General features: G+C 31.4%; 1 protein-coding gene across 2 annotated transcripts in view; it reads left to right on the top strand.

Moving 5' to 3' along the window:
- The window catches only part of LOC107441261 (uncharacterized), a 57,252-nt gene extending 38,681 nt beyond the window's left edge, over positions 1-18,571 (top strand). For both annotated transcript variants that reach the window (XM_043050749.2, XM_071179567.1), the window contains 5 exons: positions 2,228-2,362; positions 5,138-5,181; positions 15,953-16,121; positions 16,270-16,365; positions 18,074-18,571. In XM_043050749.2, coding sequence (XP_042906683.1) covers positions 2,228-2,362; positions 5,138-5,181; positions 15,953-16,121; positions 16,270-16,365; positions 18,074-18,459 — 830 coding nt within the window. In that variant the 3' untranslated portion in view covers positions 18,460-18,571. The remainder of the gene's footprint in view (positions 1-2,227; positions 2,363-5,137; positions 5,182-15,952; positions 16,122-16,269; positions 16,366-18,073) is intronic.

The raw sequence follows: 18,571 nt of genomic DNA, 5'->3' as shown, positions 1-18,571 counted from the left end.
TGATCTCTCACAGGCTAATTTGGCTAACCTATCAGCTTCTTCGTTGCCCATATGGCCTGCATGTGCTTTTATCCAATGTAAAACGATATTGTTTGTGAATTCTTGCTTAATTAAGTGGACTAAATACTCTTTAGAGTTGCTGCTAGACAGGGAATCCGTGTAAATTGAGATATTGTCTGTAATTCTTTGTTCTTTAATCCAACGAATCGACTGCAGAATGGCCCATAATTCAGCCTTAAACACGGAAACGTGATCAGAGATTCACGACTACTAATGTTCAACTCCGTAGCCTTGTAATTTTGAACCGAATCCAGAAGAAAAGGGAAATCCTGTGATTGGGAGAAATTTGCTTTCGTGGAAGACTTTTTGATGGAACTAACCCGCATTTGCGTTACATCGGCATGAAGACCACGAGAACCTTCCACGGTTTGTCTGACGGCAATGGGACTCTAACCCATGATCCGTCTACCACTGAGGATACTTCACGTCAGCCCTGTGGTCGGTGCGAGCCGGATGCGGAATTCGTATCGACTGGGATTCGAATCCGGTTCGCCTCATTGGAAGGCGAACGCTCTATCCCCTCACCCTTCGCGACTCTTTTACAATCAGCGATAAAATTTGGAAAACATTCAAAATAAAAAGAGGTTAATGATCCTGTACGAAGAGACCACCAGCTAGAAATTTTTTGCCACATGATAACCCGTCTACCAGTTCCTCATTAAGCAAGTTTTCAGAGCCTGAACAACAGACTAGCTCTCTGCACCCAAGTATCTCCTCTAAAGCTGAAATGCTCTTTTGGCAATATCTTAATTCACGCGAACTGCATAACAAACGAGAATTGCGATCAAATTGTCTTTTTTAATTCTCCTCATTTAACATCTCGAGTCAAAAATTTTGATGGTTTCCCATTGTAGACCAGCATAATCTTGATGGTAACCACCAATAATTCCATCATGAACCATTATATTTTTTGATGGTAACTACATAAATAACCGCCACCCAAATGTAGGAATTCGGACTGATTTATGATGGTCCAACTTAAGAATAGCAACTTGTTTTGATGGTTTGCTCATGTTGAACGATCAGAAATTTTCATCATAGTTTCTTAGTAATCGAATGTTGGAGCGATCATGAACCACCATCATCCTAATGTAGGAATTCGGATTGATTTATGATGATCCAACATAAAAAAAAGCAAACTGTTTTGAGGGTATATTTCTGAGAACAAACAAGAATTTCTATTTTACCATCATGAAAATGAATCGTTGGGATCCTCCTGGACCATCTTAGATCATCATGGATTGTTGGTCCATAAGAATCAAACTTCTCTTGATGGTTAACCGTCATTGTATTAAAATAGCATTTTCCATTATGGAATGATGGAAGTTTGTTGGCGTATCAAACACCATGAACGCGTAATGGGAAATGTTGAATGATGGTTACCATCAAATGTTGGACCATCATGAATAGCACTGACACCAACATAAACCATCAAAACGTTTTGATGGGACCCTCAAGAGTTTTAACTTGGGATTTCTTAATTTTGTTGTAAAAATTTATTCATTCTGTTTTTACGTTTCCCTGAATTCTGCTGGGTTGTCCATAAGTGGGTAGTTCATGTCTGGAGATTTTGGTGGCCAGCGGAAGTGTCTAAATTCAGAAGATTGCCGCTGGCCACCAAAATCCCCAGACATGAACATTATTGAATATATTTGGGATGCCTTGCAACGTGATGTTCAGAAGATATCCCCACCCCCTCTTACTCCCATTGGTTTATGGACAGCCCTGCAGGATTCATGGTGTCAATTATCTCCAGCACTACTTCACACATTGATCGAATCCATGCCACGTCGTGTTGCGGCACTTCTGCGTGCTCGCGGGTACTCTACACGATAGTAGGCAGGTATACCAGTTTTTTTGGCTCTTCAGTGTATGATAAGCATAACATAAAGAATCTGTAATAACCTCCATTTATATATGCTTAGAATCCATGTTGAACTTAAAGTCTAAAAAGCATACATACATGAAGTTACAAATTAATAGTTATACTCTAGTCCGAATTACCCTAGTATAGTCTGAATTGCATCGAAAGTTTCGATTAAAGCATGGATTAAATTTGTTTCAATAAACCGGTTCCTTTCACAACATTTTGATTTATAACTTCTGTACTATTCTCGATTAACAAATACTAGTTATTTCATCACTCTTATTTTTTCATTCTTTTCAGATACTTATGGGGAAAATATAAGATTTTCAGTATTCAAACACAACTTAAGACAAGCTTTGAAAAGCAGAGAAAAGTTGGGATTAGTGAAAGAACTGAACAAAAAACATAAAGAATGGTATACCTGGCAGATATTAGGTAATTATTTGATAGTATTTCTACGATTATTACCATCTCTAACTTTCTTTAACATTCTAAACTGTTACTTATACTTTCTGTCTTTCCGATTTATAATTTTTTGATAATATTTCTATGATTCTTACCATTTCTAACTTTCTTTAACATTCTAAACGGTTACTTATACTTTCTGTCTTTCCGATTTATAATTTTTGATAATATTTCTATGATTCTTACCATTTCTAACTTTCTTTAACATTCTAAACGATTACTTTCTGTCTTTCCGATTTATAATTTTTTGATAATATTTCTATGATTCTTACCATTTCTAACTTTCTTTAATATTCTAAACGGTTACTTGTACTTCCTGTCTTTTCGATTTATAATTTTTTGATAATATTTCTATTATTCTTACCATTTCTAACTTTTTTTAACATTCTAAACGATTACTTTCTGCCTTTCCGATTTATAGTTTTGATAGTATTTCTATGATTCTTACCATTTCTAAATTTCTTTAACATTCTAAACGGTTACTTATACTTTCTGTCTTTCCGATTTATAATTTTTTGATAATATTTCTATGATTCTTACCATTTCTAACTTTCTTTAACATTCTAACAGTTCACTTTCTGTCTTACCGATTTATAATTTTTGATAGTATTTCTATGATTCTCACTATATCTAACTTTCCTTTACATTCTAACAGTTCACTTTCTGTCTTACCAATTTAACACCATTATTAATTTAATTCGTTTTTGATACTTCAATTCAATTAATTCTATTCTGATATTCCATTTCATTTCTTATTTTTTTATTGTAGTGCTTATGCAGTCAGAACCCTAAATTTTTGAAACATAATACAGCAAATTTTAAAATATAATAAATTTTTGAAATACAAAACAATAAATTTTAAAATATAATACATTTTTTAACTGTAATGCAATATCATATAATAAATATTCCACAATTTTCAAATGTTGTGAATATAGATATTTTATGTTTTCCAGTAATATAAAATCAGACATTTTTAATGGGTATTGAATTTCTAAGGACAATTAAATTAAAGATGAATTGAGTCTTTTTTTTTGTTACCTCTTAATTTTCCATCCTATCTGTAGCGTAATCAAACATGTGAAGTTTAAGAATAAAAATGAAATATGGTATCGATTTCTTTAATTAATTCCATTTGAAGACGCAAAAAAAAAAAGCCGAAACGGAAAGGGAAAGGAAGTGTTAATGGCAACGAGATCTTAACGTTTATGGCAACGAAACACTTTGTTTCGGTTATTTCCATTCTCTTTTACAAATTAGTTATGATATAATTTATATTCACTTTATTATTTACAGCATTTTGCTTAAACGTTATTATATTTTGGCTACAGTGTACTGCACTTTGGTTATAGCAATACATGTATAGTGATGCATAGTACTGTATGTTGATTTAAAAACAGATTGAAATCTTTTTAAACAGTTACTTATTTGTTTTACATAAGTAATTTTTTAAAGAGTGAAAAAAATATTTAACTTTTAATGACACATTAAATTTGTTAGAAAATCTTTTTTTCTCAATCAATATTTAGTCTAATCCATGAATAAAGGAACTTACATATTTTTCATTTTTTTTCATTTATTATTTTGCATTAGTTTAGGTAAAATAAGTGAAAAATATTAAATTTGGAATTTAATAGTTAATGGTTATAAAATACAGCGTGAAGTAGTAATGTCTTTTTCTGTGGTAAAACTTTCCAATATGACTCATGACAATAATATTTCAAACTTACTCTTACTTGCAGTTAATTGGATCTAAAGGAAACAGTTATTCATCTTCGAAATTTCTGTAATTTTCAAAATAAATTATTTATGAGTTATTAATAAAACTTATAAATTCGTAACAAATTTATACTATTAATTTTGCATTAAATTTAAAATATTTAGTCATTGATAGCCCCCATGATTAGATTAGAGGGGCCATAGACTTCTTCGCCACCTCTCTACTGTCCACTGTTTGTTCCTTACTAATTTTCTTAAAAATATTTTACCATCCCCTTGATGATGAAACAAGCAATTACTATTTCATTTTTATTTTATAACCGACGTTGAACAGCCGACCCAATTATTTCGGGTTTACGGCTACTAATGTTCAACGCCGTATACTTGTAGTTTTGAACCCAATCCAGAAGACAAGGGAACCTCTGGATCAAGTAACGGAAAAAATTTGCTTTCGTGGATGACTTTTTGATGGAACTAACCCACATTTGCGTTGCATGGGGAGGAAAGTCAAAAAAACCTCTCACGGTTAGTCGGACCGCAAGGAGACTCTAACCCATGATAAGTCTACCACCGAGGATATTTTACCCCAGCACTGTGGTCGATGCAAGCCGGATGCGGAATTTGCTTCGACCAGCTACAGCTGGGATTCGAATCTGGTACACCTCATTGGAAGGCAAACGCTCTATCCCCTGAACCATCACGGTTCAAGCCATTAATATTGTAGATAAGCAACAAATAATAATGGTTGGCTGGTTGGTTCTAATGCCACTTGCCAACCGAGCAAATTTAAGGCAGAGTGTGCGATTCTTGTTTTTCAGTGGCGCCATCTATGGCCAAGAATTCGACTTCGCCACATCATACGTCACACCTGTTTATAAGGCGGACCCATTCATACATACATTCATTCATCCATAGATCGTAATTTTGACCTGAATCAGAGAACGATCGATCTCAAATCCAGTACCCCCAGAGGTTTTGATTACAAATAATAATAAATCACTTTAGTAAATGCGATTTTCATTTCAGAAAATTCTGGCAAGGCAGTGAAGACTTCAGACATTAAGAATAATGTGAGTAGCTTTTTTAAGATACTAAACATTATCTATTTAGTCTAGAAATTGCGCAAAATATAGATTGTTTCAGATACATCCAAGTTTAATGATATTACTTAATTGATTTTCTTATTTTCTTTTCATCTCAATACCTTTAAAGAAACAGCATATAAGATAAACGATTGATTAAGAGTCTTTAAACGATTTAAATTTAGTTTTTAAAACTTAAAGGAATTTTTAATGTCATAATGAGCTTGAGAACTAATTTTGGTAACAATACTAATTTCGTTCTTTAAAACAGAAATATTTGCAAAATATTTAACGGAGTTTTACCTAATCAATGTAACTAAGTTAAAATATTTATTTATAAATATTCAATTAATGAAATGTCTGCATTCAGAACAAAATAATTTAAAAAGATACTCTGAGAAAAATTTTTTGTCAGAACTACAGAATATGGTAAAATTTACCTTGTTTCTGGCCCAATGAAGCATTAAAAATCTCGCTATTTTTTTCCGAAGTTCAATTTTATTATTATTTTGGTAAAATTAACAACAGAATATGAATTCATAATCTATGATAAAATTTACTAAATGGGGTAAAATTTGGCAACTTTTTCATGATACCTCTGCATGGCATAGAAACTATTTATTCTATTAAATTCACTTTTCAGTTTTGTACTGTTTATTGAAAATGTGGTAATAAGAAATATAATTTAAAAAACCAGGTTTTTCGGAAAACCGTTACCATAGGGACGGAAAAGCTACCAAATGAATGGTTTAAATTCCGTGTTTTGATTATATTAACCAGATGAATTTTTTTGATCAGAAATGTCATGACCACACAGTACGGTATTTTTTCTCCCTGTAGTGTTGCAGGATTTTTATCTTGTGTTAAATGATAAATGTACTAGAACATTTTTTAAAAGTGTTTTTGAATAATACTTTCTTTTAAATAGCCTTATTTTTCCAAAATTATTAGGAAATTCTCTAGTAGTAACCATTAGCACTTTTATAAGCATCTTAACTTGAAAATTAACATTTCATGTTTGAATAAAGTAAAATGTTTCTGGGACATTAATAAGTTTTCGTTTTGAATTTGGTGAAAAAAATTGTGAATAAAAAATAATAAATATTTATTGTTCGGCTGCAAAATTGGCTGGACTAAGACATTTGCGGTGCAAACGGAAAAAAACTATGGCAAAGCTACCATATTTTTATAGTAAACACATTTTTGGTAACTAAAGGATAATTCTAGTAATTAAACCATTCATTTGGTTATTTTTATGTTCGTTAGGATAACAGTTTACCGGAAATTCTAGTTTTCAAAATTATCGTTCTTATTAGTACACATTTAGTTTAAGTTCACGAAACTGAAAAGTAAATTTAATTGATGGTTTTCTTGCCACGCTCTAAATTATCATAGTAAAATTATCAAACTTATCTTCAGAACTCTCATTCAAATTACCATTTTAGTAATTTTGATATCTATGTCTTTTACCAAATAGAATAGTAATAGACCTTATGATCTGTTTAAATTTCTATGGTTTATTTAAAATGGCGGTTTATTAAAATTGTTGAGAGGAGTAAGGAGATGGTTATTTATTTTCTCAGTATATCGTTTAATTACAAATGAGAGAAAATTTGCCCAACTGATGCTTTCAAGCGTTATGAGCATATTAAACTCGGATAGATCTAGATAATGTTTGTGTTTAACGTATCTTTTATAGGGTTCGTAAAATTTATTCATTTATTTATATGCATATGTTGGTTTCTTTATAATTACACAGAACAGTTTAAAAACTTTTCTCATTTTGAAAAGCAAAAAGAACAGGTGTGACATAATCAGCAAGGATGTTGAGAGAGCCTGATGCACAACATTTAATTTAATAATTTTATCTTAGCTTTTTCCAGGTATTTGTACAATTGCAAGTATGTATTTTTTATAGTTTTTAAAGCTGGTAGTTATTAATCTAAAGCGTACTCAGGGTGATCCCGAATTCATGGTACGAACTTTAAGGGTAGATACAGGACATTGTAACAATCATTTATTGTGCAAGAATGTATGAGCGCAAGTGATGCGATGAGGCGCAAACAGGGGAATTAAAATAAAAGAGAAATGGAGTTATTGGTTGGTTGCGTTGCCGGTAGACGGCAGTAGATGTTTAGCCGCTGTTTAACATGATGCATCTCAGTAGGGGAAAGCGCCATTGTGCTGACGTCTATAATGGGAGACTTTACGTATGCCGAAAACGCAGACCTGCATTACATGTGTACGTCCGGGCAAATGTTAACGGCAGAGCTGCGCTACGAATGTATCACGCACAGTTTCCTGGTTGATGAATTTCAGATCACAGAATTTTTCAGCGGTTGTATCTTCAACTTTGTGAAACAGGTTCGTCCCACATCACCAGACATGAAGCTGATCGACGACGAGCTGTACGTAAATCTAGCCTGGAAGAAAGCATCATGAACGTTGTGGCTGATAGATCTGAATCAAATACAAGAGCTGTTGCTCATCATGTAGATGTGAATTATCAGATCGTTTGTAGAGTGTTAAACGAAAATCGCTTACACCCCTTCCCTTTTCGNTTAAATGACAAAGGTCAAGTTATCTGGAATGTCAATTTATTCGAGGGTACTGCGTTTTTTAATGAATCAAATATGACGTTTGCCAGTTCCACAATCAAGGCAATGATTTACAGAGGCTTCTGCACAGAAATCTGAAAGGGGTTTTCCATTTAGGTAGATGTTCATAATTGCGTTTAATTCTTGTTTAAGACCAGTACGTAATGTGTTTTTTTGTAAGTTCTTTGCTGAAAAGCCTCTTTCAACCACTGCAGTGCTCCCAGACAGAGAAAACATTAATTCCACCATGCACAGTACTAAAAAAAAAAGGTATGTTGCTGTATTTCTAGATTAGAGGGTCATTTTAGAAGTGAGACGCTAGACTCTTGTAAGATAACAAAAATTGAAAGTATATCACGAACATTAACGGAAAAATGGCCGTCCGCGCGGATGTTGGATTCGAGAAATTTGTTGTCCGCGAAGAATTTTTGACCGCCGAGGACGAGCGGGCAGGCAGTTTTTCGAGCCCTGAATTAAACCATTCATTAGGTAAGTTTTATGTTCGTTAGGACAATAGTTTACCGGAAATTCTAATTTTCAAAATTATCGTTCTTATTACTACACATTTAGTTTAAGTACACCAAACTGAAAAGTAAATTTAATTGAGTAAAGTTTCTTACCACGCTCTAAATTATCCTAGTAAAATTACCAAACTTGTCTTCAGAGCCCTCATTCAAATTACCATATATTTAGTAATTTTGATATCTATGTTTTTTACCAAAAAGAACAGTAATAGACCTTATGATCTATTTAAATTTCTATGGTTTATTTAAAATGGCGGTTTATTAAAATTGTTGATAGGAGTAAGGCGATGGTTATTTATTTTCTCAGTATATCTTTTAACTACAAAAGAGGGAAAATGGACCTTACTGATGCTTTCAAGCGTTATAAACATAACTCGGATAGATCTAGATAATGTATGTGTTTAACGTATCTTTTATAGGGTTCATAGAATTTATTCATTTATTTATATGCATATGTTGGTTTCTTTATAATTGCACAGAACAGCTTACAAACTTTTCTCAATTTGAAAAGCAGAAAGAACAAGTGTGAGATAATCGGAAAGGATTTTAGGATGTTGAGAGAGCGTGATGCGCAACATTTAATTTAATAATTTTATCTTAGCTTTTTCCAGGCATTTGTACAATTACAAGTATGTATTTTTTATAGTTTTTAAAGCAGGTAGTTATTATTCTAAGGCGTACGCGGGGTGGTCCCGAATTCATAGTACGAACTTTAAGGGTAGATACAGGACATTGGAACAATCATTTATTGTACAAGAATGTATGAGCGCAAGTGACGCGATGAGGCGCAAACAGGGGAATTAAAATAAAAGAGAAATGGAGTTATCGGTTGGTTGCGTTGCCGGTAGAGGGCAGTAGATGTTTAGCCGCTGTTTAACATGATGCATCTCAGTAGGGGAAAGCGCCTTTGTGCTGACGTTTTCCTGATTCATGAATGACAGATCACAGAATTTTTCAGCGGTTGTATCTTCAACTTTGTGAAACAGGTTCGTCCCACGTCACCAGACATGAAGCTGATCGACGACGAGCTGTACGTAAATCTAGCCTGGAAGAAAGCATCATGAATGTTGTGGCTGATAGATCTGAATCAAATACAAGAGCTGTTGCTCATCATGTAGATGTGAATCATCAGATCGTTTGTAGAGTGTTAGACGAAAATCGCTTACACCCCTTCCCTTTTCGGCGAGTCCAAACTTTAAATCCGGTAGACTATCCTCTCCGCCTGAACTTCTGTCAGAGGGTGGTACAGCAATGTGACTTTAATGCGCACAATTCCCATGTGTGAGCAACCGAGAATCCACATGCAATGCGTATCAACAACAATTCTGCTTGAATGTGTGAGGTGGTATTGCCAACGACTTTTTGGTTGGCCCATACTTACTAACAACGTGACTTAATGGTGAATGTCAACTTATTTCTCTGGAACACGTGTTACCAAAACCAATGCAGGATGTTCCGATCGCCATTCGTAACCGAATGTGGTTCCGATTTATCGAGTCTCGATCTTTTTTTATGAGAACATAAGAAAAATCTTATTTATTCGACTCCACTTGACTCAGATGAGGATCTCGTTGCTCGAATATCCGGTTATTGTAAACATTATACTTGTCAAAGACGTTTTCAACATACACTTTGTTTTCATTTCCCACATTTCCTTAAAATAAATTATTGTTACAATGTCCTGTACCTATCTTTAATTTTATATCATGCATTCGGGTCCACCCTGTTTAGAAATCAAACAACTAATCGATCAGAAAAAAAGTTATAAAGTGTTTACAAAATAAAAAAGAGCTTATGAAGCTCAAACTTTTTGCGTAATCACAAAATTTGCTTGTAGTGCTATAATTACTTACTCTTTTTCTAGGTAGGTAGGTATACTTTACTTACGTCGCTGGGTTATTGACGATGGTATGGGAAACATCCCTGAGGATGATTCGAAGACATGCCGTTATGATTTTGATCCTCTGCAGCGGGGATCTTTTTTACCATCTCTTTTGGTAAAAAAAAAACTCAAATATACTTCAATTACTATCAATCAGCATGATAAGGAAATCATAATTTATTTGTATTTATACTAAAAGTCATTACCAAAGCGCTAAGGTAAAAATTACCGTACTTTTTAGTTCTCTTCATAGAAAGAAAAAAACACGTTAAATTTTATTTAATTTCGGTAGTCTTGATCATGCTTTTTTTTCTCAAGGCATCTTTTAAATTGTTGCTTGTGAAGCAATTTGAAATCTGGCATTTCAAAAGAAATAAATAACAATTCAGAATTTAAAAAATAATATCGCGCGCTTGATTCGTTTCCGCAAAAGCAAAAAACTTTTTAACATATATTATATAACTTATTCATACATTTATCATAATTTTTATAACTCATTTATATTCTTTACAAGATGACTGAAAAATGCTTCTCATAGTTATCTCAATTATTAAATGTACAAGAGAGGCATTGACCCTAGGCGCGCAAATGATAGAGGTCCTAAGCATTGACATTTAAAAAAATTAATTTGACTTTTTTTTAAAATTTTAGTTCTTTTTATTCAATTTGTGCCTTGTTAATTCATTAAACTTAACAGAATTCTAAATTTGACCTGAAAGAAAAATTTATATATTTTAAATTTTTTGTATATATCTGTGTTAATTGGGTTGAACCATTAGTCATGTCATGCTATAAATATGTAGTTGTGCAAACAATAATATCCTACTAATCCTTGGTGAAGAATAAACTGAAATCATAATTTTAATTCTTCATTTTATTACATGAAGTATGTTGTTTTTGAATAAAAAAAAGAACTGTGGATGTCGCATTTAATAGGATTACTGCCATACATGTCTTCCAAATTATCGCAAGAGAAGAAGAATATCTTAATAATATCAGAATTTATCATTTTGTCTATTATTTGTGTTAATTCAGAGATGGCGCTGCCATCGCATTGCTTTTAGGAATTACCTCCATCTTAAAAAGAGTTATTCATATTCTAACCGACAACGAGTAAGGATGTCCAGCTTAAGATCATCTGTTTATGTTTTATTTTCCTAATTTTTAATAAATGTTATTAAGTTTAACTTTGGAATTAAAACGCTGAAAATTTGAACTTAAAAAATGCAGAGTGGAAAATGGAAACTACGCGGAAGATTTTGTGAACGAATTGTTGAATTCACCTACAGAAGAAAGAAAACGTAATTTAGAAATTCAAGAGCAAAAACGTGAGGATGAATTAGAAGAAAATAGACGAAAAGAAGAAGCTGAAATGGAAGACGAAGAGAGAAAACGAACCCAAGAAATAAATTTTGAATTTGAAAAATTGCGTCTACAAAATGAATCAAAAAGTATTGAAAACGGAAGGAGTGGAAATGATCTTCGGATAAAACCGAAACTGGAACTTCATAATATTCTACAAAAGTTCGATCCGAAAGCTTATACCTGGTATTTTTCGAGAGACAAGAGAAACGAGTAGGAATAAAAAAAGAACTGTAGGTATCGATAACAGATGATTACAGAGAAACAACAGATGATTACAGTAAAATAAAAGAGCTCTTGTTAAAAAGATTCAAAATGATGACCGAGAAATTCAGATAGTTTTTCATAAGACATTAAAAAAAAACAGAGACGCGTTGGTTTGATTTTGCTTACACGTAGTATTATTTACTTACACGTAGTATTATGCAGAGTAATTATTTCAACGAATGGATAATAGGATTAGAAATAACAACATCCGAACAACTTTTGTGATTTAATGATTACGGTCCAAATTAAAAGAAAAGTCCCTTTGGAAGTTAAAGAACATTTTATTGATGTGTGGAGCAATTTGTAAATTACGAATGATTTATCCAGTAAATTAAATTATTACGTAAATGTTAGAATGAATATGAAAACAGAACTGAAAGATTTCCACAAAGAAAATTTCAAACAACCAAATTTCAAACGAGGAGAACAGAGAATTCAAATAGAATCGAAATTTATCCTCCCATATGCTAGACAACAGAAATTTAGAAGCTTTAAAAAAGAGGAAAATTCAACAAGAAGCATTACAAGAGATTGTTATATTTGTGATGAATCCCATTTTGCAAGAGAATGCTCAAAACGATTCAATAAAACACCTGATAATTCGAAGAAAAACGAAGTTTTAACAGCCAAGATCTGCTTTGAGTTATTAGACGGAAATTCGAACTTCGAAATTAATCCTCTACAATTCATTGATGTTCTAGTTGACAACAAATCATCAAAAGCTTTGACAGACAGTGGATTTCAAATTCCAGTGATGCATCTGAATTTAGTAGCAGAAAAGTGTAGAATTATTCTTAGTAACGCATTCGGAGAACGGATTGGAGCCGACCTCGTAAGCTTTCAAATAGCCTTGAAAGAAAAAAGAAAATACGATGTTTTCGGAGTCAGTCGAAGTTCTCGCTGGAGTATCAGATAGAACCCTCCCAGCGTTTTGAATTTAATTGAAAATAATGAAGTCGTTACCATGACAACCAAGGCTGAACAAAACAAAACAAAAATACGAAGTAAAAAAAAGGAACGCCTACATTTCGAAGGAGGCATACGGTATGGTCAAATTGGTGAAGACGTCATGTTTAAAGGCGGAACTTGTGACTCAGAAGTAATATTGAATAGGAAGTATCACGATTTAAGGAAGAACAACGAAAATGCACGCCCCTGACAGATGTCTGGCGTTATAAGAAAATAAAGAATAACGTTTATTTGTTAGTTGATGGAATTGTAAGACCAAACCTACCATTTGAAGTTGTTAATGTGGACATTATAGGAGCTATATTATAGAACAACCTTAGACTTACTTAAGGGTTATTATGCAATCTCAATGGAGCAATAAAGTAAAGAGTACAATACCGATTATCTATACCGACAATACCGATCTTTCAAAACACATGGAGCACAATACCGATTAAAAATTATGCCATTTGATTTGAAAAATGCTGCAGCTACTTTCCAGAGAGTAATCAAAAATGCCATAAAATAATTTAAAGAATTCTCTAGAGCTTACTTAGATGACATCGCTATATTTTCTCCTAACTTTTCAACTCATTTACAACATCTCCAGAATTTCTCCCAGAAAGTAGTTACCAAACTGGAAAATCTCGGATTTATTGTAAATTCCAAAAAGAGCTCCTTCGCCAAAACTCAAATTAAGTACCTTGGACTTATCATTGAATCTAGAAAACATCAAGTTGATACCGAGAAAGTTAAAGCCATCCGTAGTCTTGAAAACCCTACAACGAAAACACAACTAAGAAGCCTGCTAGGTTTGTCTACCGAGATTATATCCCTTGCTACACTCATACAGCTCCCAAAGAAAGGAGCACCTGAAGAGCTGGAACATTGGAATGAAACACATGAGAAAGCATTTATTGAGCTCAAAGAAAAATTAAGTTAAACACCTGAGCTATATACACCGACAAAGGACTTGCCATTCATAATCCATTCTGATGCTTCTAAAATCGGTATCAGAGCATGATTAGCTCAACAGAGTGGTGAGAATATCCCATTTGTTATACAAGGCGGAAGCTTTTCTCAACTCAGCAATGCTGGCCAACAGTAGAAAAAGAAGCTTATTACCATTGTTTTTGGGCTCTAAAGAAATTTAAACATCGGGTATTTGGTACAACCATCAAAGTGATTACCGATCATAACCCCTTCGCTTTTGTAGTGAAAAATGCACCGCAATCATCAAAATTACAGCGTTGGACAATTGCTTTTCAAAAATATAATATCCAAGTCATTAACTGTCCAGGATCAAAATTAATTAATGCATTAGGTGGATTGTTTACTTCATAAACAATGTGTTTAATTATGGATTAATTCTTTTTTTCCTGTATGTTTGAAGGCAAATACTTCATTCATTAATCATTAATAGACTATAAAAGAAGTGCTTAAATGTTCAGTTATAAGTAATTAAGCATGCTATGAGATTACTTAATTTTCAACTTTCTATTTTTCCTGCTAATAATTTTTATTTTTGTAAATGATTATAAATGTTGAGGATTGTTTGTTAAAAATATTTCTGAATAATTTAAACCTTTTTTTGATTTATGAATTATGTTATTTCCTTAGAATATATATAATGGTGCAGCTATTTTTGTGAATAATTTTAATAATTTTGGTGAAAAATAATTTTGAATTTTAATTCTTTGATATTTCTTAACTTGATTTTACGGAATCTTAATAGTTTAGATCAGTGGTTCTCGTACTTTTTTGTCTCGTAGACCCCTTGCCATGCTTTTCGGTTTTGGGTTAATTCTTCAACTTCAAATGTATTTTTGAAAGCTGGTATAGTGCTACTCACTGTGAAAGATTTAAATTTCTAACTGTAGTATAGCATGAAAAACTTAAGAAAAAAACACAGGTTAATTTTATACATTTATTAATTAAATTCAAATTAATTTACAGCGAAAGCCTATTTATCGCGGAAAAATACTTTTTTGTTACAAAATAAAACCTGATACGCAGAGAAAATAAAAACGTAAGCTGGCGGAGCTGCAGGCAACTGCTAGTTTATAATAATTGTTTCATATCTCAGAAAATAATCCTAATAACTTAAGTTTTAAGAAATTTTTTACTTCAGAGCTACTTTTATAAATTAAGTAGAATGTAGATAGATGTATGTCTTTATAAGGTAGTATAATGTAAGTAAATAGGTACTATCAGTGTTATGTTGATTATTCCATTTATGAAATGCCAAAATAAAAGTAACGACCTGCTTATATGAGATCCACTACCGTTGACCCCCATTTTCATTTCATGGACCCCTTGCAGGTTGTCGTCTACCCCTAGGGGTTGATATGGACCATTTTGGGAATCACTGGTTTAGATCAAGTAATTAAATTTCGAAGCTTTTGTTAAGTAGCAAATATGTTTAGGGTAATTCATGGAGTTTTTATTTTATGTGGTTAAGTGTTTTATATGTTTATATCTTTATTATTGTGCAAATTTGTGTTTATTATGCTAAATTCTAATTTTCAATGTCACTTTCGTTTTTTAGTTTTATTTAAAACCCAAACCCATAGCTTGGGGGAAGGATACAATATCAGAATTTATCATTTCGTCTATTATTTGTGTTAGTTCAGAGATGGCGCTGCTATCATATTGCTTTTGGAAATAACCTCCTTCCTAAAGGGAGTTATTTTTATTCTAACCGTAAACGAGTTTTCCTAATTTTTAATAAATGTTAAAATATTTATTAAAGTTTATTCAATAAGTCCATATTTAACGAACCGTTTTTACTACAATATTAATTTTATTTCAGTAAAATTATTAAGGCCCCCTAATGAGTATTTGTCGTCCAAAGCTTCGTTTTTCTTAATCGAGCCCTGATGATTTTTATAACTAAATTTTACTAGTTTTATGTTGTTTCCCTAAATTGCTGCTGCAAATATGTTAAAAATTTTTGCATAAATATTCATGTACATAATTTTTTATCTGCATCTTGATACTATATAACAAAACATGGTAAAGATTTACGATGCAAATAATAAGATTTTTTTAATAAGAAATTTCTCAAGCATTTAAATATAGTTCTTTTAATCACTTCTTCACATTATTTAGGGAAATTTTTTAAATCAATAATATAATCTGTTATTAAACATCTTATGAAACAATGTCATATTTTGTAGGTAAGTAAAAAGGAGAAAAATAGGAAAGTAAAAACAGTCGATCAGCAAACACAAACAATAATCTCAAAAGTACCCACAAAAAGAGGTAAAAGAAAAAGTACCGGCAAACTTCAATCTAAAACACCTGAGAAGAAGTCAATGACTAAGAAAAACATACCAGTTCAAAATGGTAACAAAAAAATTTTTTAAAAAAACTTAATAGAATCATGATTTTTTATTTTATTATAATTTTATATCATTAGAATCATAAATAAAGTTTCATAAATTTTTATTTCACTTAAAAACTTTACGTGTTTAAGTATTTTACTTCTTTACAGATGATGTTTCTTCATCCACCAAGCCACTTCCTCCGTGCCAAAGTCTGTTACAAAACTTTCCTTGTACATCAACTTCTCTTCCAGCAACAAACTTAGGTTAAACATTTTTATGGTTATTTATTGAGTATTTTTACTTTTTATTACATTCATTGTTTAATTTACTATTCATTTTGAAGTGCTAAATGTCAGTGCTAGGAATTTTCAATTCCTAGAAGTTTATTTTATAAAAAATAAATGTAGTTTGAACGAAAAATTTTAATAAAAGTTTTATTGATTTTTATAATTTCTCGAAATTTTATTAGCAAAAATTGAAAAAACTACTAAATAACTTGAAGATTTTTCTGGAAATATAGTCAAACTATTTATATTATGAAGGGGGATTTCTTTTTATAAATTGTGATATTCGAATTTTTTAACTTGCTTTGCAAAATATTTTTTCATAATGTATGTTTTCATAAAATATATTGTTTCATTATGTTTTCATAAAACATACTTTGACTAAAATTAACTTACATTTTTGAAGCAATTTTTCTTAAGTAATATTTGATATACCGTAATATTTGCTCTAAAATTATTGAATTTCTGTAATTAAATAAATTTTTCTATAGTTTAAAATAAAAAATATATAATGAAATAAATATATAATAAATTTGAATTTCTAAATGGTTCATTATCAATTCCTAGAAGTTTATTTTATAAAAAATAAATGTAGTTTAAACGAAAAATTTTAATAAAAGTTTTATTGATTTTTATAATTTTTCGAAATTTTATTTTCAAAAATTGGAAATTTTTACTAAATAACTTGAAGATTTTTCTTGAAATATAGTCAAACTATTTATATTATGAAGGGTGATTTTTTTCTCTTTAAATTGTGACATTCAAATTTTTTAACATGTTTTGCAAAATATTTTTTCACAATGTATGTTTTCATAAAATATATTGTTTCATTATGTTTTCATAAAACATACTTTGACAAAAAATTAACTTACATTTTTGAAGCAATTTTTCTTAAGGCATTGGAAAAAATACTTAGAAGCAAAATCGAAGGAGGCAGTTATGGATCTAATTTTTGTTTATTATTACGAACAACACTTATACAATTTTATAATCGAAATGGTGCCATGAAACCTTGTGAATGTCATTCGGAAAGATATACTAATGAAATTCCTTATTATAACTAGAAGGGTAAGAACAAAATGAGCAAAAACTGAATTTTTAGGATTGTTTAAAACTAAAAACATCAAGTGCATTATAAAAAATCCAGATCAAATAACGCTAAAAAGTACTGGCTCTCAAAGTGCCGGTACTTTTTACCGTGAAATTCATTTATACCGTGAAATTTTATGGGACAAAATATTTGATATACCGTTATATTTGCTCTAAAATTATTGAATTACTATAATTAAATACATTTTTCTATCATTTAAAATAAAAAAATTATAATAAAATAAAATTTTACAGTAAAGATAGATTTTACGGTAACCATGAGTTTTACGGTAAAATGGATTTTACGAATGCTATTTTCAAGGTGGCAGTACTTTTTACCGAAATTTGAACCGGGAAATTTGATTCGATTTTTAACATTTTGTGATCGGGTTAAGCTTTGATTGTTGCAAATTTCTTTATTAGAAAAGAGCTTGCATTTATGCTTAAGAAATAGCGATCCTTAGGTTATACTTTAATTTCTATTAAAATACTATATTAATATTAAAATTACTATTTAAACTATTTAAGTTAATTTATAATTAACTTAAATAGTTTTAACAATACTTTAAGTTAAAACATTTTTTTTTTCTTCTTTCAGACCATCAACTCGAGGTTTTTAGTCAACAAAATCTCAACCAAATCTCTCACAACATTAACACTGTATATGTTCAAACCTCAAACACTGAAATTATTCAGGAAGTGCCTTTATTTCATCCTACAAACACCATATCTGACTTGATGATACCTGATTCACCACAGCTGGAAGAATCGATATACAACCCAAAATATAACGAAGATATTTCACCTCTGTTCGAGCCAGGAAAACTTGAAAGCCAATCTCAAACGCTTTGCTCATCGCTAAGTTACCTTGAAAATCTGTCTGAAAATGAGCTGGAACAATCATGTGTACTGTTTACCGTCCAATTAGATTCGGTAAACACTTTGCCCGATGACTTTCTAGACTATGACGTAAACCTTTCGTAAGATTTTCAACCAATCAAATGAATGTATTTAACAACTTGACGCCGATTTTAATTCTTCGTGTAGTTTAAGCGACTTAAAACATATCATTTAGTGGTTTAGAATTTCTTTTTAC

This window comes from Parasteatoda tepidariorum, chromosome 4 (assembly GCF_043381705.1).
Source record: "Parasteatoda tepidariorum isolate YZ-2023 chromosome 4, CAS_Ptep_4.0, whole genome shotgun sequence".
NCBI lineage: Eukaryota > Metazoa > Arthropoda > Arachnida > Araneae > Theridiidae > Parasteatoda > Parasteatoda tepidariorum.
The sequence above is the reverse complement of the archived record's forward strand: the minus strand, read 5'-3'. Positions and strand labels throughout refer to the sequence as shown.